Source organism: Panthera uncia (genome assembly GCF_023721935.1).
Source record: "Panthera uncia isolate 11264 chromosome B2 unlocalized genomic scaffold, Puncia_PCG_1.0 HiC_scaffold_24, whole genome shotgun sequence".
Classification (NCBI taxonomy): Eukaryota; Metazoa; Chordata; class Mammalia; order Carnivora; family Felidae; genus Panthera; species Panthera uncia.
Window position 1 is genome coordinate 71,817,182 of NW_026057580.1, and position 21,360 is coordinate 71,838,541.

Genomic DNA, 21,360 nt, shown 5'->3' on the forward strand with positions numbered 1-21,360 from the left:
CTTTAGTCTTTCTCCACTAGCTTTAGATGTTAGCCTTTTGAACGGTGACAAGTTGCGGTTCTACAAACTCCCCCTGCCATGTCTTTTCCTCAACTTAGTTTTATTAGCCTGCAATTTTTTTTCCGCCCTTAGTCGAATGTATCAATTGTTTCTTCTACGGTTTGGAGTCAGAAAGATCTCTACTCCAATTATTTTCTTCTTAAAGTTTCTAGTACTTATGGGCTTCATTTCCCCTTTCCAACTTAAATTCTTCTGGTGGAAGGCGTAAAACTTCTTCCATTTGACTATCCATTATCCCACCAAAGCAGTTAACTCTCTCTTCCCTCACCATCTCAAGTATTTTTATCCAGTATTAATTTCCAAATGCATATTATTGATCTTGACATCCTGTTACATTGATCTTTCTCACTATAAGACCAGAACCGTGGTTTCTCTGCACTTTTATCTCTAGAAATTTTCAATTGTAAACGGGGTCTTTGTTCTTTCAGTAGTTCTGTCGTTTGGATGTTGTACCAAGTGACCTGGGCTGAATTTGTTTCATAACTCTCTTGAAGCTTCAATTATATATAAAATGAACTACACTTGCAACAGGGGTAAATCACAATATAAAAAGAACCAAGTTACAGAACACAAACACATTTCCTTACTCCTTTAATGAAGGACTGAGTTCTTTAATATCTAATGTCATACAGGCTTAGATGCTGACAGATTTGCAAGAGTAAAAATATGGGTAAAATATGCATGAACTTCAGACTAGTGGTTACCTCTAAAGAGTGGGAAAAGGGGAATTACATGGCAAAGTGTATAAAGTCTTCAAACTGTATAGAATCTACTTAAAGGGAAAAAAAAAAAAACAACCACTTGAAGCAAATATGGCAAAAGTGAAAAAACATGTTAAACCTGAATGGGTGCATGGCTGCTCGTTACCTAAATCCAGGTGTTCCTGTGAACATCTGAAAGCAGGGGCTTACACAGAAACAAACATGTTTTATCTATCTTCTAGAATTTTAGGATTTTCATCTCAAAACCATCATGTTAGGCCTGGCAAGGTGATTTCACTGGTTTTGACAGGTTCCTAAAATGTATTTTCTCTTGCACATCCTCAAGTACAAACTGCCCACATGTCTGCCTCTTACCACCAGAATGTAAGCGGTGCTGCGGGCATTCTTCCACCATTATGTTCAGTTGCATACCCGAAGCATTAAAATGAATATACTCTATAAACTGAAAGATGAACTAATTCTTTAAATGTTTATTTCCTTGGTTTGGAAACTTAGGTGTTAAGAGTGGAACCTGGATGTTACGTAAATGCAGCTTAGACCAGGTTTTGTCTAAATAGGTTTTATTTTAGACAGACTTAATATGAATACAGGAAAATTCTGGTCAGACACAACCATACAATTCCTTGTCTACTTGGTACATAGTGGGGGTTGGCAACAAAGTCACATATTGCTAGTATGGAAGACAGTTTCTTTCTCTGATTATGGTTTTCTTCCAATTCAGAATTTTCATTTTTTCCAATTTTTGGGAATCTTTGGTTCAGCTCAAATATAATTCCTGGATCTTAGTCGCATAGCTTATATTAATTCAGAGATTAAATTATTATAATGAGATGTCAATCTTCACGGACACTGACTGGCCAAAGTATAAAAAACAAGATGGTAGAATTCCTAGCGCATTAATAAATATTTACTGTAAAATACTCTTTCTTGAATAGTAAATGGATGTCCTTGAAGCTGTTACCAGTTCCTCTAGTGTATTCTAATTGTACAGAAAGTCATGTTATTTGCCTCTGAAAAAAGATTTCATGTAAGAAACAGACAAAAGGCAATCCAAGTACAATTTTTTAATAAAGATAATTACAAAAGATGGAAAAATCAGCTCAGAAAGGCCAATTACTTCTTTAATAGATCAGTTTTTTGACATAATAACTCACATCAATTTTAAATACTATCACATAAAGCATGGTGGAGAAAGAAATTTTGCTTCATAATTAGAAAACTCACAATAAAACTTGCCAAGAAAAACAAAAACAAAAAAAGCCATTTTGAAAATAAATACAGTCCATGCCAAAGTAGTATAAAATGAAGCCAGAAGTCTTCAAAAAGAAAAAATTTTTCTTCCCGATATTTTCTCACTCTTTTATGGTTTCTGAAATTGGTGAGACACTCAAATTCAAGGGTTGCTGAGCTGTTCTGATTTGGCTCTGTTAAAAGAGGCAACATAAAATATTAAAGTTCTGGAGGGTCATGCCAAGACACACACACTGATGATGCCTTGAGTCAATTTTTAGAGTACTGACTACCTTAATCTTTCCAGTGATTTTACAATCTATTCAAGTTATCCTATAAAGGCTAGCACAAAATTACATGTGGTCAAATGTATGCTTTCTGATGATAAACACCTCAATTATGATTTTGCCAAACATAACTAAATTATGAATCATGTTATACCAGCCCAGCGTTTAATTTACCCATCTCGGGATGCCTGGGTGGCTCAGTCGGTTAAGTGTCCGACTTCTCAGGTCATGATCTCACGGTTCGTGGAGTTCAAGCCCCGTGTTGGGCTCTGTCCTGACAGCTCAGAGCCTGGAGCCTGCTTCAGATTCTGTGTCTTCCTCTCTCTGCCCCTCCCCAGCTTGCTCTCTGTCTCTTGGTCTCTCTCAAAAATAAATAAACATTAAAAAAAATTTTAAATTTACCCATCTGCCAACACCACACACATACAAAAAGTAATCATGTATACAGAAATAAGAGCACCATGAAAAGATCACATAAAGTTAATAGCAAAAGGTCTCAGATACATTACGTACAATACAAACTGATTTAACGTTCAGTTACACAACATTACTAGTCTTCAGCATTTTTTAAGGCAAGCTACATAAGTAAAAAAGAAACAGATAACACATACACTGATAGTTAAGACGGCATATATTATCTTGTGCACCACCAATACAGAGTAAAATTTAGAACACCTCATTCAACTTACTGATGCTCTCAGTCAAGTTCGGTCCAGCACTTCTCAAAAGAATACACACATAACACACCTAAAGTAAATGTATTTATTATTTTTATAGTATATAGAAATTATTAGATAAATAACACAATTTACCCTTTGGTATCTGTTTTTTCACCACTACTGTCCTTGGATTTATCTTCTTCCTTAACATCTAAAAACAAAAATTGGGAAGAGATTAAAACTTACTTTAAAATATAAAATGTATACCTTTTAAAATATACCTTTCTTAAAATATAAAAAGCTGTCTTAGGGGCACCTGGGTGGCTCAGCTGTTTTAGTGTTCAACTTTGGCTCAGGTCATGTCTCACAGTTTGAGATCCCACATCGGGCTTGCTGCAGTCAAGACTGTCCGTGCAGAGCCAACTTCGGATCCTCTGTCTCCTCTCTCTTCCCCTCCCTCACTTGGGCTCTCCCCCAAAATAAACAAATATTTAAAAAAATTTAAAAAAAAGCTGTCCTATACAGTTTTACTATTCATGAATTCAATAACCATACAAGCTTTGTTAGGTGCTGTGCTAAATGAGAGAGGTTCAAGGAGTTAATGTCACATAGACCCTGCCCTCTGAAGTTGTTTTCCTTGCACCACAGTATTACAGCTGAGATATGCACTGTGGAGAAGTTCAGCCTACAGACATGAGCACAGCAGCACTGAGGGAGGTTGGGAAAAACTACCACAAAGAAGTGACCTTTGAAGAGATGCCCTCAGAATTAAAGAAGATGTGGCACTTGGCAATGAGAAAGAATGAAATCCTGTCATATGCAACAACGTGGATGGAACTAAAAGGCATTACGCTGAGTGAAATAAGTCAGAGAAGGACAGATATCATATGTTTTCACTCATATGTGGATCTTGAGTAACTTAACAGAAGACCCTGGGGGAAGGGAAGGGGGAAAAATAGTTACAAACAGAGAGGGAGGGAAGCAAACCGCAGGAGACTCTTAAATACAGAGAACAAACTGAGGGTGGATGGGGGGTGGGGGAGAAGGGAAAATGGGTGATGGGCATTGAGGGCACTTGTTGGGATGAGCTCTGGGTGTTGTATGTAAGCCAATTTGATAATAAATTATATTCATACAATAAAATAAAATGAAAGAAAAGAAAATCTTTAAAAAAAGAATAGAGAACCATCCCATTATATAGCAGTACATACAGATCTTCCTCATTCTTTTTTTTCCATTAAATTTACTTATTTATTTTGAGGGAGAGAAAGAGCACATGAGCAGGGGAGGGGCAGAGAGAAAGAGAGAGGGAGAATCCCATGTAGGCTTCATGCTGTCAGCACAGAGCCTAATGTGGGGTTCGAACCATGGGATCATGACCTGAGCCGAAATCAAGAGTTGGACGCTTAACCGACTGAGCCACCCAGGCACCCCAGATCTTCCTCATTCTTATGTACCATAATCCATTTAACTGGTCCTATGTTAATCAATATTTGCTTTTTTCCAAGTATTTTGCTTTATTAATAATTTCATAATAAATAACCTTGTATAGATAAAAAAAAGAGAGAGAGAGAGATGTCTTAAGAATGAATAGCTTTTGGGTGGGAAAAGGGATGAAGTATCTTGAACGGAGGGAAACCTTAAAAGGACTTTGAGGCAAGATGGAATTAGCAGGTTTAGAAGGAAGAAATGAAAGACCACTGGGACTGAAGTATTCTGAGAAGAGAGAATCAGGTAAGATAAACCCAAGACACAACAGAGGCTAAATCTTACTGCTTATTCACTTTAACTCTGTTTAAGTACTGAAACTTTACCATTTTAATAAAAATCAATAAAATAGTAACATTACCACTACAAACTCAAGATTATTAACACAAATTAGCCTAAATGTGAATTTCTTCTTTAAAGAAGCATATGAGCCAAAGTTGTGATATAATGACCTAATAATAAAGATACAGCGATTATACACATCATCACTAAGCATTCTACATACACATTTCAGGAAACTGGTCTGCCTTACAATACAAACATGTGTGTGACAATAAGGATGACATTTCTTTCAACTTCTGGCTTAATTTTGGATATGTAAACTTAATAATTCAAATTGCTAAAATGGAACTGGGAAAGGGAGGAGGAAAAAGAAATGGCCCCCACTTTAGAGGTTTTGATTACAGATTTTTAAAAATGTTTTCTATGGTAATATTTCTTTATGTGTAGGACAAGGGATTTTAACAATCGGAAGGTCTTACAAGAAGAGCCCCACCACAAAAGAATTTTTTTTTTAAGTTATCATTATCAGCAACAAAAGTTTTGAGGAGCTAAATACTAAGAGATTAATCCACTACCAGGCTACTAAGCCAGAGCAAAAGGTACTCTCTTTTTAGCTAAAAAGGCAATTAAAGACAAGCAGCACTCTAGTAAATGTGTTTTCCCGTTTGGAAAACAAACAAACAAAAAGCACAAAAAAGATAAAGATTTTAAAATGAGAAGAAACTTCAAAAATGACAAGAATATATAACAGTGAGAGAAATGAAAATACTAGAACAATCCTACAGCTAAAGCAAAGTCCTCCTTACCTCAAAAATAGATGGAATTTCTGGATGTCAATCAGTACATAAGAGCAGACTGGAGCCATCATTGTGATACATTGCAAAGTTAAAATTATAAAATGGTAGAGAATGGTAGCCTACAGAGGAGTGAATCATGAGTAAAAGAACAGAACTAAAAGTGTCAGATATGCTGTGGAATCCTAACCTCTCTAGTAAAAAAGAAAAAAGAACACGATAGCCAGCTTATTCATGTAACTTCGATATGATAGATAAAAGGAAAAGGATGTTGGCCCAGTATCTCTATCAGTTTTCCGCATGCTACAGGGTTAAAATTAACAGCCAGCTAAACTCATGCTCATCACCATTACTTGTATACAGGCATCAGGTATCCAATCAAGAAATGCATCAAGTGTTGAGAGTACAGATATTTAAGATCTGGTGTTCCCTAGCCTCCGGCAGCCCAATCTAGCAAGGAGATACATAAAATCCTATAACGAGGCACTATAATACAATGTGTTAAACAAAATGACCAAGGTATGTGTAAGTGCTCTGGGAAATCAGATAAAAGATAACCAATTCTGGTAGTAGAATTCACCACTTAGAGCATCATTTTGTCAAAAGACAAGCTACTAACACAGCATTTTTAAAGTTAAAGCACTGAAGTATTATACCTCCTCTCCAACCCAGCTTCCAAATCCCTTCTCTTTCCTCAGAGTTTTTATGTTTTCATTCAACAACTTCTGAGCAAAGTCTATTCTCCTAGCTTTTTCACAATGGTGAAAAACTGGTCTGAAGATAATATGACTCTTCTTTTGTGTTTAATTCCCATCAAGTAAACTTTAGGTAATTAAAGATTATCTTAGAATTTCAGTTCTGCCCACAGACTACAAACGGACCTATAACCACTTGGTCTTCTCACCCAGTCTGTATCATCATAGTGTAATGTTTGCTATTTTATGCCTATGTCAGCAAGAGACAGTACGTAATAAGGTTTTCTACATTATAGAGCAAATGTGATCAGTAACATCAGTAGAGCCTTAAATAAAAGATTTTAGAGCTAAGCACCATTTACATTGGGAAAAAAAAGTCATCCACCTAGCACACAACCCCTTCTAATACTTACTTGTGTAATGGCCTTCAGGATCTCATAAAAACTGCAGTGAAGCTCATTTTTATTTTTATTTATTTTTTTTTGAAGCTCGTTTTTAAAATTTAGAGTTAAAACACCTTTACCAAAAAATAAACCTGACCTGCTTTTTTGTCCTCTGTTTCCTTCTTGTCTTCTTCAATTCTAGCTTTCTTTGCTCCTTTCTTATGATCAGCCACATTTCTACGCCCTCCTTCTCCTTCATCCTCAGAGTCTGAGAATTCTTCATCACAAGCTATCCGTTTGTCAGACGCTCGAACTAATTATACAAAGATTTTAGATAGACAACATTAAAAATATCATTAATACCAAGTATGTTAGAATGTCTACACCACAACAGCATACTATTATGCTATTGCTCTAGCAATCAATAATAAATAGAATGAGAAGCTGCAAAGTCAAACAGAAGGTGCTTAATGTTATTCAATCCATTCTACTTTGGACAACTGGTATTACTAATTAATTCCCAAATATACATAATTAAATTTGACCACTTATGTACAGTCACATGAACTGAAAAGGTTGACACTCAAATCAGGCTTTAAGGCATATGAAAGTAAAACTATGGAAGATGAGCAATGGAAAAAAAGGTCAGTAATAATGGTGTGCTCAGGAAACACGACCCAAAGTGAAGTTCTCAGGCCATTAAACCTTCAGTTTGTAGTGATGTTTTTAACAAATCAGAAAAATGTAACAGAATACACATCAAGGCATTATCTTACTAGAAATTCTCTTGTCTGGATCTTCTCCATCTTCATCTCCGCTGTCTTCATGAACAGCATCTTCTGGAATAGCTTGCATCTGGACGCCAGGTGCATGAGGTAACATGCGTAAATTTTCAAATAAGCGCTGTCTAAATTACACGTACAAATGTATTAGACAAAATTCATTTTCTTTCAAGTTCCTCTTAAATGTAACAGGAAACATTAAGCAAAAATTTCATCTTTATCTGACTTAACCTGTGAGTTAAGTTAGTAACACATAAAAGCACTGATACCTCAGACTGTCATTAACCCATTCAATCCTCAAAATTTATAATGTAGGTACTCTTGCATCCCCCATTTCACTGGTGAGAAAATACAAGCCTTCAAGGCAAATGAACCTGCCACATGTCACAAAACTAATGTGTGGCAAAGAAAGAGGACACAAACTCAGGCCAGTGTACTACAATAACCCTCTAAACACTTTGTTCTTAGAAATAAAGCTTTATCAAAATGTTTTCAAAAATGAAAATTTCACTTTCATGTAAGGCAAGGAAGTATACAATTTAGAGAACCTTTGCGATTTAAAAATATTTAATAGAAAATGGAAATATTTTTGAGCTATGAGGTCCATACATTTTCATTATCTCAGGAAAAAAAAAATCAGTAATCTTAAGGTTTCAATGCTTTTGAATAAGACAAAGGAAGTATCTGATATATAAAGCTAAAGATGAAATGTTTACCAAACCAATTCAATGATTTCTTACTTTATCTTTTCCATATATTCGGGAGTATTCTGGTTTGTCATGTTTGAAGGACTAATATGCAGTTTGAAGTCCGGGCCAAAATACTCAAAGTAATCATTATATGGCAATTCTATTAAAAACAATGAAATAAAGTGGCATATTAAAAGTTCAGTTTTCACACAAATCCATGCACAAAATCCAGATTCAAGTTGTGAAATGTTCCCCCAAAAAATATTTAAAAGTGAACACAAAGGGAATTTATTAAGTGACTATTCTATTTACATGGTTTTGGAATCTACTCTAATCATCCATCCATCCATCCATCCATCCATGCATCCATCTGTATATATAAACAGTTCCAACCAATAAAGATATAATAAGAATACTTACCATTGGGAATCTCACAATCAAGGGCAACTGCAGTCTCGTATGTCCAACATCGAGCAACATTACGAATTGTGTATCCACCTCCCCCAAGCATCAGTAACGGTAAATTGAAAGTTTTTACAACTTCTACACATTTAGCATGACCTAAGACAAAGAAGATCTGAGTAACATACAAATCTAAATATTTTAGCAGTTTGAAAAGTTTTAAAAAGATAATAAATGCAAAGTTTTACTCAACCAAAATGGCTTTTCTAAGTATTTAAAAAATATGTAAAAATTTCAAGAAATCTCTAGTCTAAAATTTACTTTTCAATCATATGCCTTTCACACAATGATTTTTAAAACACTGGCTACTTTAGCAAGTATCCCTGATAGAAAAGTCAAATATACAACTAAGATTAAAATATGAATATTTTTTATTAACATATGAAAAAGTTCTGTGATATGAAGATTCTATGTTCTTGTGAGATTATGCGGGGTGGGGGGAAAGGTTACAATGAAACATACACAATCTAAATTTTCCCTCTAGACTCATACAAATTATGGAAAGCTATATAACAAAGTTTAACTGTGGGTTGTCTTCAGGCAGCAATACTATGGATAATTTTTTTAACTTATCTAAGATTATAAAATTAGTATATATTAGTATAAGAAATACTTCAACAAACTTCTGTGTGTGGAAATTTGAGGAAAAAGTAAACCCAATATAAAAACAAAGTATTTCTTTGGATACATGTACCAGTTCAATAACCAATTATAAGTTAATTACCGGTAATTTCTTGATATATTACTTAGGTATACAAATCAATCTTTAAAGAAAAAAACCCTTCAATTGTAAAAGAAAACCATGCTTACTGGAGATTATCAGGAAAAATCAAAACAGTGCAAAGGAAAACCTATCTAAAACACCATCATTCAAAGATAGTATTTGAAATATTTCTTTTTTTAAAGTTTACTTTATTGGGGGGAGGGAGAAAGAGAGTGCATGTGTAAGTGGGTGAGGGGCAGAGAGGGAGAAAAGTCCTCAGTAGGCTCCACACTGTTAGTACAGAACCTGACATCGGGCTTGATCCCATGAACCGTGAGATCATGACCTGAGCTGAAACCAAGAGTCAGATGGATGCTTAACCAACTGAACCACCAGGTGCCCCTTAAACATTTCCCTACAAATTCTGAGTTAATAAGGTTTAATTAGTTTTTTTCATGTAATTGTATATTGTGAGCATTTCTAATTAAGTATTCTTCAATAGTTGCACCATATGATTCATAACCCAATTTCTATTATCACTACTAGAAAAATGAGTGTTTCTTGTAACAGATAAAAATGAATGGCAGAGATCACAATAGTAACAACATAAAGGAGGGCAGAAAGGAGATGGACAAGAGGTGACTAATAGACTTAAGAAATACAAATTGAAGTTGGCAGTGCAGAAAGCTTAGAATCAAGTTTAAGATTTGGGATTGCAAATATCCTTATGCTTTATACCAGGGAAATTGTAACAGTTGGCTGAAATGTACATTAATGTAAGAGTAAAACACTATAGTTTATGATTATGAATGCTATTACTTTTCAGTATGAAGGCATTAAAGCATTTTCAAACAGCTAAGACAGGAAAATGGTCTGTTAATACCCATTTTGTACTAATATTAGGTAGATCATTTTTAAAAGAACATGTCCATTTTGAGGCCAACATATGGTTATCAACACATTAAGTCCAACATATGAAACTATTATTTGGCCACTGCTGACCTACCAAGAAAAAGGGCAATCAAGTTTGTATAGTTCAACCTAATAAAAGCAAAATAGATTATACCATAATTCTAAAGCTAACTGGTATAGAAGCAATCGTAACGTTAAGTAAAATAGCCTTTAATATCTGGATTTAGTTATTTAATTCCATTTAAGCCAACAGTAATTCTGGAAAAGCTCTATTGAGAATTCTTCACATCTTACGAAGGAATTCAAAGCATCCATTTGTTACCTAAAAGTTCAAAAGGAAAACAACTACAAAATCATGTACGATAGTCATCATTATTGATCCCCATATAACAAATTTTAAGACCTTATTAAATAAAGTTTCAGATTTATTCTTAAACTCTAGAGTTAATTCCATGATGGTGATCTTTTACTTTGGTCTGGACTTCTATCACAAGTTAATTTCAACACTTGATCAAATTTAAATTTCTCGTGTAGTACTAATCTCCCACATCTTTTCTCATTTCTCAGAAAGCTACTTGAGAATGTGCGCCACCCAAATGAGACAAAAGTGAGGAGGAAGACCGAGGAAGAGCCATAGGGGAGGGGAGGCACACAAGAGAAGCAAAGAGCTCTTTGTTCTACCATATCTATAGGGGATAGATACTCAACCAAACAGTAACAGATCAGAAGGCTATTCTTCAAGAAGGTAAAAATGATGGAATATTTGATGCATCTGAACATTTGAAGCTATTTAGACACTGGCAGTTTAATAATGAGTAAAGAGAAAGCTAAGTAATTGAAAAACTGGGCAAGAAAAACAAGTTATGCAAAAAAGAAAAATCTGGTAACTGAAAAGTGCTTTAACATTAATGACACTGTAAACATTGAATGCCACAACCAAAATTCTAGTATACATACCCAGATTTAAATTGTAAAAATGAAGACACTGGAAGGGTGTGTGCATGTGTTGGGGACAAAGTGGTGAAAAAGAGCTAAATCCCTCTTCTTCCATGATAGGAAGTGAATACGCAAAGCTAAAATAGAAAGTAACAAATTTTGCATGTTATATTTCTAGAAAGATAAAAACCAGGGGTGCCTGGGTGGCTCAGTCGGTTGAGCGTCTTGACTCTTGACTTCGGCTCAGGGCACGATCTTGTTTATGGGATGGAGCCCCCTCGGGCTCTGTGTTGGGGGCACAGAGCCTGCTTGGGGTCCTCCCTCTCCCTCACTCCCTGCATCCCCACTGTGCACACACACACGTGTGCCCTCTCTTTCTCTCTCAAAATACACATAAATTTAAAAGAAAAAATAAAAGATAAACACCAAAGAGAGGAACCAACACTGAAAATGGCTGCTTTGGTTGAGACTGCAAGAAACTTTATAGAAGTATTCACTGATGAATGTATCAACAAAAGAAAACCTAATTTACCGAAACAAGATTAATTATAGTTAATGCATACATACATTCAACAAAACCCATGAAAATTACAGAGCATGTAGCTCTGTGTAAAAATTGTAATGAAAACTAGTATGGGAAGTTCTTGGAAGAAAAAAAAATTCTCCTGGGACTATCATCCATTAAATTGCTTACCTTTGACTGTCAAATTGAAGCAACCAAGCCTATCACCAGATAGTGAGTCAGCACCACACTGTAGCACCACAGCACTAGGTTGATACATTTCCATCACTTTCGAGATAATCTATGAAGATAACCGAAGTTATTATCTCTAAAAATACTTTTTAAATTCCATTTTGATTTTATGTTTTTTTTAAAGATTTTATTAAGTATCTTTATACCCATCATGGGGCTCGAACTCTTAACTCCAAGATCAAGAGTTACAGGCCCTAACTGTGCCAGCAAGGTGCCTCTCCACTTTGATCTTGAAATAGTAATACTTACAGGCTTAAAAATCTGCCCATAGGACTCATCATCTATACCATCTCTCATTGGAAAATTGACAGCATAGTATTTGCCTTTTCCAGCACCAATATCCTAAAATATATAATTAAACAGCTCTTAGGGAGTATTTCATAGTGAAAATATTTGACATGTTTATTAAAATATTTTTCTGCAAGATTGTAAAAACAGGTAACAATATCCAATTCTGAATTCAGCTTTTAGGTTAAGAAAGGAAATAATACAGAAGAAGTACATATTCCAATATTAATGGATTGCATTATTAGGCTGAAAAGAATGAGTTCCAATTAATCTGAAATGGTTATCTTGGGAGAACAGAAATTGAACATAAACAATTAAAGGCAATATTACAGGAGACCAAGAAATAATCATCAACAGAATATGTAAGACAACATTATGAATAAAGCTACAGAAAATAAATATTCTGGGCAGAAAAACCCTGCAGAACAATTGTCTCTATAATGCAGAATCCTCCTTGTGGTTCATAATCTGGTGTAAGTTTATTTATGATGAAAGATAAGCCCTGACTGTCCTGATGTCTTGACAACTGCAGACTAAAGCACCAAAATCTGCTCTTTAATTGCGCTTGAAGTAAATGTTTCTACCTGTTGAATAAATACCACTCTAGGCATTAATACCTTCCAAATGAAGCAAAAGAAACAGAGAGCTGGGTTCAGCAATGTAGACACACTTAGGATACACACACACACACAACATATACTTATTTGTATAAATAAGTATTTGAAATACTCATTTCACGCATAGATGCGTGAGTGTAAATGTACCTCTGCATGTGCACACATATATGTTCCTTGAAGAAACAGTACAGTATAAAAAATTGCTACAAAATACTTCTTTACCTGCCACACCAAAGGATTAGGGGTGACTGATAATCAGGTGTTTTAAATTATGATACAATATACTTGAATCCTTAGGATTACTAACACTTGTGTGTAAATTCTCCCCTGATCTCTCATATAATAATCTGAGCTTGATTCATTTTAAAAAAGCATAGTTTATCCTTCAGTATTAGAGTTATTATGAGCCAACTTCCAACGAAGACAAGTAGTGGGATTACACATCTCCTCCCAACCAAATTTTTCTTAAGAACTCTAAATGTTTATATGTAACTAAATGCAAACCATACAGATGTGGATAAACTAAAAGCACTGTGAATTCCTCAACTCCTTCATTAAAAACCAAATTCCTGGAATATATCTTGACACCGAGATTTCAGAATACAGAAAGTTGGTCAGCACTTCTCACTCCAGCCAAAGGCTGGCAACTCAGAGCTGCTCCCCTTGTAGCACCAGGCTATATCCCTTCCATTTCTAATTCCTCAACTACTACTGTATCATACCCCTTTTTCTTCTACTTATGCTCCTGATCTAATAAATGCATACAATTCTGAACAATGATCAACGCTCAAAGTATCCTTCTTTTCTAATTTAGAATAAATTGTCACGAAGGAAAAGGAATGTTCATCAAATTAACATCTAAAGATACACACAAGTTTTATGAAACTCCAAATATAACAACATATATGATTGATCTTGAGTTCCTTGCAAAATTTTGGGGATACCTTTTATAATAACTAAAGGGAAAAATATTATGAGGCTATTTCATATAGTGTGTGCAAAATCTTAAGTGAGTAGAAGATATTCAAAGTCATACTGAAATCTTTTAAAAACATTCATTCTCCAATATTTTCCACCAACTTCAATCATAAGAATACTGTCAGAAATTAAAACACAGGCTGACTTTTGCCATTTCTGAGATTAATTAGGACCATACTGAAAAGAGACTTTAATTTTTTTAAACTTAAACTTAGGAAGGCTTTTGCTGAATTTCTAGTGCAATGGTTGTAGGCAAAGGAATTCTAGTGATTTAGAGCAGTGCAGCACAGAATCTGAATTTCTGAGGCCTGACAATATGTTCCCAAGAGACACTGATACTGCCAGTTTAAGGGTCATACTCTGAGAATCACTAGTATGTAAGTTAAGACCAAGTGAGGAAAGACACTGAACGAGCTAACAGGCAAGAAAGTGAAAATGTAAATTTTCAATTTTAAAAGCCACATAATTTAAACAGAAATAAACCACTGACGCTCTACCTATTTATAAGATTTCACCATCACAACTCTTACTGAAAGAGCACCACCTTGTGGTCAAATAAAGAAAACTCACATATTTGAAAAACAAGGTTGCTAAAATAAACTCCATACCACAGATATGAAAAATAATCTTAATAAAATAATTTAGAACTAATGTTGAATGCCATGCTAAGAGAAATTTCCTATATAATCCAGGCTGAATTAAAAACAGCTATTTAAATTTTTTAATAAATTTCAACATGCATATAGTTTGGTTCAAGAAAAACTAGTGTAGAAAAAGAAAAAAAAAAAAACTTCAGGAACTTTGTAGAAACAAGATTTGACCACTGGTTTTTACATTCATTAAAGACCACCAAATGGAAGAAGATAACAGAAATATAAAAGAAATAGTTGCATTTAATTTAACAGGCAGGCAGGATACGCTATGGTATTCTTTCCCCAAAGGAAAAAGAGATTAAAATTAGACCTATTAAATCAAGACTAACCATAAAAAGAACAGTACAAGAATCTAAAAAAGATTTTATTGTTTTCTTATTTTCTTCCACCAGTCTTTACAATCAAAGACAATGTTGACTACTATCAAGTAGGTTTTGAAGATTCAAATGAACATCAATCAAGAAGACTGCTTAGTGCTTCAGGGATGTTCAAAAACAATTATTCAATCAAAGAAAGTGACCGAGGGGCGCCTGGGTGGCGCAGTCGGTTAAGCGTCCGACTTCGGCCAGGTCACGATCTCGCGGTCTGTGAGTTCGAGCCCCGCGTCAGGCTCTGGGCTGATGGCTCGGAGCCTGGAGCCTGTTTCCGATTCTGTGTCTCCCTCTCTCTCTGCCCCTCCCCCGTTCATGCTCTGTCTCTCTCTGTCCCCAAAATAAATAAAAAACGTTGAAAAAAAAAAAAAAATTTAAAGAAAGTGACCGAGCCAAAGGAAGTCCTCTCAGAATTTTTGTATAGTCAACAAAAGTGAATTCTAGCATATGTTAGATAACATATAAAAAATGACTCTATTCTGCACACAAATTTCAAATTAATGACTCAAGAACAATATTAGTTTAGATATATAATTATTAGCTTCCTCAGTTTTCCTAATATTTATCTCGTAATTATTTATTCAGACCGAATTCAGTCTTACCCGCAAATCTCCTGTTCCGGGAAAGTATTCCCCATACTTATGGAATGATACAGTCATTACACGATCTGTGGTATAAAAAGCTTCTTCGACACCATCACCATGATGGATGTCAATATCAATATATAAGACTCTTTGATGATACCTGAAAACAAAGCCGTATGTTTTCAAAGGGTTTTAAGATGGGGAAGAACCACATGGATTCAGAAAACCTATTTTTGAGCTCTTGCATTCCAGAATGTTTAATCCCTTTTCTTACTTTACTTCCAGCTTAAGAGACCATTCATACACCTGAAATTACAAGTTTGAGCCTTAGATCCTTAAATCTTCTCTTTAGCCCCAATCTAGGTAAGAAAATGTATTTACTCTCTCTGTGAAATCTGTCCTATTCTACAGGTTTTAAAAACATAGCACATGTTCCTATATATTAACAACTGAAGATTATACCATACTTAGAACCGGTACTTTAAAACATCTCTCTAGTACATTTTCAGGGTTATACAACAGTGGTTAGCAATCTATGGTTCATAGTCCAAATTTGGCCAATGGGATCTTTTTTAAAGCTTTAATGTAAGAATAATTTTTACATTTTTAAATGTCTGAAAAATAAAATTAAAACAGGAACAGTTCAGGATATGTGACAATTAAGTGAAATTCAAATTTCAATGTCCATAAATAAAGTGTTACTGAAACATGGCCACGTTTATTTGTTTACATATTGTCTACGGCTTCTTTTGTGCTTCAACTGCAGAATAGAGCAGTTGTGACAGAAACCACATTCGGTACTCTCGTCACTTCACAGTGCTGATTGGAGCACTGCAAATTGCAGCGATACAGTTATAACTTGAATGCATTTTAAGAGCCATGTGTATCATCATAATGTGACATCTTATTACTAGCACGCACCCAGGTCAAAACAAGAGAAAAGGAAGGTGAACTTTGAATGTCATCCTTTTATGGCACTATAACGTGAGGATTATTCTGTTATTGAGTTTAATGGCAGCACGGTATTTATTACATGATGATACCACAGCTATGTTAAAAGAAAATAATGTAAACTGACATTATCAAACTAAGCACTCTTAGGAATAGTCTCAACTCACAGGAAAGCACCATTCAGCAAAGTTATGAAATAAAAGTAGAATGTCTCATCATAGCAGAATCTCTTCACAAAAATAATAAAGCTGTGAGCAAAGCAAGTTTCTAAGTGGTTCATAAGTGGCTTATCAACTGTCGACTAATTAAATGTTTGATCACATCAGTTAAAGAAATATGTCTAGACAAATTAAGTTAAACTTGTTTAAGAATATAAGCATGTGGGGGGTGCCTGGGTGGCTCAGTCGGTTAAGTGTCCGACTTCAGCTCAGGTCATGATCTCGCGGTCCGTGAGTTCGAGCCCCGTATCAGGCTCTGTGCTAACCGCTCAGAGCCTGGAGCCTGTTTCAGATTCTGTGTCTCCCTCTCTCTCTGACCCTTCCCCGTTCATGCTCTGTCTCTCTCTGTCTCAAAAATAAATAAATGTAAAAAAAAAAAAAAATTAAAAAAAAAAAAAAGAATATAAGCATGTGGGCAAGAACTATTACTCAAGAGATGAAGACACAAGAACCAACATCAATAGTAAATTAAAAACCAAGGCAAATAATTTCAAATGGTTTTCCCTGGCTCTCAATGAGCTCACTGAAACATTTTAGTTGTTTATATGAGGAGTCAATTCCAAATTTTACATGACTGAAAAATCAGCTTCTATGAACTGTATGCATGGAATCAACTATAGACAACATTTTCAGTACTGAGAAAAAACTAATTCACTACAATCTCAAGTGGAATCTAAGACATGTTACAACCGATAATGGTTAAAAAAAACCAAAACTTTATAAATTTCCAAATTCTTAAGTACCTCCTCTATAGATACCGCTCTCAAACTGCCATCAAGGGTAACTTTAAAACTGTTCTAGTAATTTAGAGATAATTTTATCCATTAGTAGAGAACAAAGCCCCACTGCACGTAAAACTACACAAACTCATTCAAAAAACAAATTTCCTTTAACACAACGTTTCATATTTTTGCCTTCAAGAGTTAAAACTTACAAAATGTTAGAACATGAACTTCAGGGTCATGTCATTTCTCATTAGTTGAAACTATAACCCAAATCTAAATCGCTACACTACTTCTAGTATTTTTTAAAAGGATATTTAATGGGAGTTTTAGATATACATAGGCATTTCTCATTCTCACTAATCCAAGGAATTGGAAAATGTCCTGCATTTCTACAATGGTTTATAAAAAATCCATAGAAGACTCACCATAACTACTTTTAACCTACTTGATATGTTTTTTAAAGCCATAGATTCATATTGTTTTAAACTTTTTTCATAAGAAAAATAACACAAATTAACTTACTTTAGTAACTCAAGGATGGCAAGTACAATATCATTAACATAACAGAATCCTGATGCTTCTGATTTCTTAGCATGATGTAATCCTCCAGCCCAGTTAACAGCCATATCAGTTTGTTGTCGGTTTAACTTCACAGCTCCAGCTAAAAAACCAGACAGGGTAGACTTTGAAAGTGTTTAAAATAAAAAACAGTAGAACTAGACAAAAGCCCTATATAGAATATGCCATGTATAAAAGAACTTAAAATTACAAAAATATAAGGATCATTGTCTAGGGCACAAACAGCCAATTTTTTCTTAGATAAATATATATATTTTTAAAGTTTATTTATTTTTGACAGAGACAAAGTGCAAGCATGAGCTGGGGAGGGGCAGAAAGAGAGAGGAAGACACAGAATCCAAAGAGGGCTCCAGGCTCCAAGGTGTCAGCACAGAGCCTGACGTGGGGCTCAAACTCACAAACTGTGAGATCATGACCTAGGCCAAAGTCAGACGCTTAACCGACTGAGCCACCCAGGCGCCCCTCCTTAGATAAATATTATCCTATAGCTGTGATCTGATTAAATAAGGGTATATATGGAAATTGGTAACTAGCGAGGCAGAAGAGAGAAATCTCTAAGTGAAAATATAATAGCAGTAAGAAACTGAAAACTTCAAATCATTATGACCATAAAACATGGGGAATTCATTGACTGATTTTTAAAGAAAGAAGTAACTACCTTTACTTATTTTTTTTTCAAAGTAAGCTCTACACCCAATGTGGGGCTTGAATTCATGATTCCTAGATCAAGAGTCACATGCTCTACCCAATGGGTCAGCCAGGTGCCCCAAACACAGGGGTTTTTAAAGACAACTGTACTCTACCATAAACATACAGACTACTTTTTTGTTATTAAAATCCACTACCATTAAAACTTTTGCTCTAAACAAATAACCCAAAAGATACATACTAAGTTTAAGTCATTTTTTTTTAAGTTTGAGAGAGCGAGCACAAGCAGGTGAGGGGGAAAAAGGATCCCAAGCAGGCTCTGTGATGCCAGCACAGAGCCTGACTCAAGGCTTGAACCCACAAACCGTGAGATCTTGACCTGAGCCAAAACCAAGAGTTGGACGCTTAACCAACTGAGCCACCCAGGTGCCCCTAAGCCAATTTTTAAATCTGAATCAGGACACTTACCAACTGAGCCACCAGTTGAGAGCTGACAAAACTCAAAGAGTCCATCAAACACTGGACAATCCTCTCCAACATTAACTGTGAAAGATGGATTTCAGTTACAAGCCCTTCTGTGAATTAATGAAACCTTTTCTTACAAAAACTTTATTTGATGCAATCATAAAACATCTTGGTAGAAAGCTAAAGTTTGTTACTTAAAAATATATCACTTATCCAAGGTAATTAAAGCATTATATGTGAAACACCACCATCAAATCTTACCAGGATTATTTGTAGAACATCTCTACTCTATTACCAAAAAATCAGTAGCAATCAAAATATAAAACGTATTTGATTTAATTAAAACACAGACTTAAATTTAGGCATTTCTCCTCAAATATTCAATTAATCAAGATTCTACAAAATTGAAGCAACTTTAATTCCTTTATAATTTACTCTCTCTACAATTCCTTACATGCACAGACTATCCATAACTTTGAACTATATTTTAGCGAGTACTAAAAAGATAAAGCAGCAGGTTGCCTACCCCATCTCAAAGGAGAAGAATTAACTAAGTTCATAACAGCCAGGGTGTAGAAGAAAGGAGTAAATAAAGCACGAGAAAACAACACCTACAGATATGTGACACACTGCAATATATTTAGTTCCTTAGTACAGACAGGATAAAAGGGACATATATGTATATAACCCATTCTCAAGTCTCTCCCCACCTCTCAAATTACAACTTCTTCAAAAGTAAGGGTAATTGTTTTACATAGCTTTGTATATATATCCTTAATCTAACACTACAATGAATAAATTTTAGTTTCTTACTGCTCAGATATAATCATAATCATAATATAATTCAGTACTATGTATTAATAAATCAATCCTGTTAATTCATCTGTCCCATCTACTCATGACTTTTAATCTTAAGCCTAAATCTCCATCAAAAAAACATGTATAAATAGTATGTTCTATTTACATTACAGCATTTTACTGAATAAATAATCGATAGTAGAAATGTATACAAAGTTCTATAAATGTATGAGATGCCTAACTACACTTAATTTAGCATTATTGAAATTGTTCATTAAAAAAACATCATCACTAAAACTGATTAATAAAAACACTGATAAGAATGAACTCCAGTTAACAAGGTTTAAAAAACTCTGGCAATCATTCTAGGATGACACTTTGCATTACACTTTCAAGCCAACCGATCACTAATAAAATACTTTTTATCTATAAAATGCTTTATAGAAGAAAATCAAAAGTGTCACTAACAATGGGAAGGAACAGATTATATATTACAATCCAGATTAACTAAAGCACACAAAGAAAATGAGATATATATACCAGGCTAAGACCAATCAAAGTATAATTACTTTTTTTAAACAGCAAGGGAACAAAGTCTTCCCACTAATACCCATTCTCCCAAAGTTAACCAAAACAAAGAGTAGAGGAACACCAAATAGCTCTTTGGCAGTTTGGCAAATCAATAGGCTTCAAGTAGAGTTTGCTTTTGTTTTTTACAAAGTAGCTTTAATATTTTTACATTGACTTCTCAAACCAATAATTAAAATAATATTTAGATCAGGCAGAATACCTAGATTTGGATAACTCTAATTATAAGCTTCTAAAAATACTCATTTACACTTATCAATACTAGCATATATTTTTAGCACAGAAACGTACATCTCTGCATCTGCTTACTATACTCAGACATATTATCGGGTCTTATTGAACGTAGAAATTTGATGTACTCATCACTGTGGTATTTTGTCATTTCCTCAGCAGTGGCTTTATGGGGCCTCTGTGAAGAAAACCAAATGTCAGAATTGTGGAATTACAACTGGTTATATCAGAATTATCAAACACAAAATATACAATTTCCCCTAACCGTCCTCTAAAAGAAATTAGGCTGGCCAGAACAAAATAAATTTCAAAGCTAATCCAAATTTATAAATGTGTGTTTTTAGGAAACCGTATCAATTCTGAAGCTAATTTCTACTCCTTTAAAAGCATTAGACAGGTCTGGCCCCAACTATAAATTAATCACTCCTTTTATTTTAGTGGAAATGGCTCAACACTTACCGAATCCATGTTCAGAAACACTTTCTTTCATTTTCCGTCACAAACCTTCTATCATAAACCTGCTCTGCATACAGTGAGAATGAGACTCAATCTCAATTTTAAGTCTTTGTTCAGAATCTCTCTTCCTTTCCTTTGCCTATCTTAATTATCCTTGTGCCCAAGAGCTCAATTTTATTTATGACACACTTCTCCCAGAAGCCCAGAAGGCTTCCAGATAGTCTTATCCAATCCTCTCCTCTAATGTTATATTTCAAAGAAAATAACTCGTGTATATACATACATATATATATATACATACGTACATACATACATATACACGTATACACACACACACACACACACACACACACACACACACACACACACACA

At 34.7% G+C, this 21,360-nt stretch overlaps 1 protein-coding gene across 2 annotated transcripts in view; it reads right to left on the bottom strand.

Annotated features, from left to right (window-relative positions):
* Positions 1 to 1,831: 1,831 nt before the first annotated feature.
* The window catches only part of HDAC2 (histone deacetylase 2), a 29,824-nt gene continuing 10,295 nt past the window's right edge, over positions 1,832 to 21,360 (bottom strand). For both annotated transcript variants that reach the window (XM_049654193.1, XM_049654194.1), the window contains exons 3-14: positions 20,593 to 20,710; positions 18,919 to 18,993; positions 17,746 to 17,884; positions 15,348 to 15,489; positions 12,088 to 12,180; positions 11,779 to 11,887; positions 8,492 to 8,632; positions 8,123 to 8,231; positions 7,377 to 7,507; positions 6,758 to 6,913; positions 3,112 to 3,169; positions 1,832 to 2,206 (exon numbers count right to left, since the gene is read on the bottom strand). In XM_049654193.1, the coding sequence (XP_049510150.1) occupies positions 2,176 to 2,206; positions 3,112 to 3,169; positions 6,758 to 6,913; positions 7,377 to 7,507; positions 8,123 to 8,231; positions 8,492 to 8,632; positions 11,779 to 11,887; positions 12,088 to 12,180; positions 15,348 to 15,489; positions 17,746 to 17,884; positions 18,919 to 18,993; positions 20,593 to 20,710 (1,302 nt within the window). In that variant the 3' untranslated portion in view covers positions 1,832 to 2,175. The remainder of the gene's footprint in view (positions 2,207 to 3,111; positions 3,170 to 6,757; positions 6,914 to 7,376; positions 7,508 to 8,122; positions 8,232 to 8,491; positions 8,633 to 11,778; positions 11,888 to 12,087; positions 12,181 to 15,347; positions 15,490 to 17,745; positions 17,885 to 18,918; positions 18,994 to 20,592; positions 20,711 to 21,360) is intronic.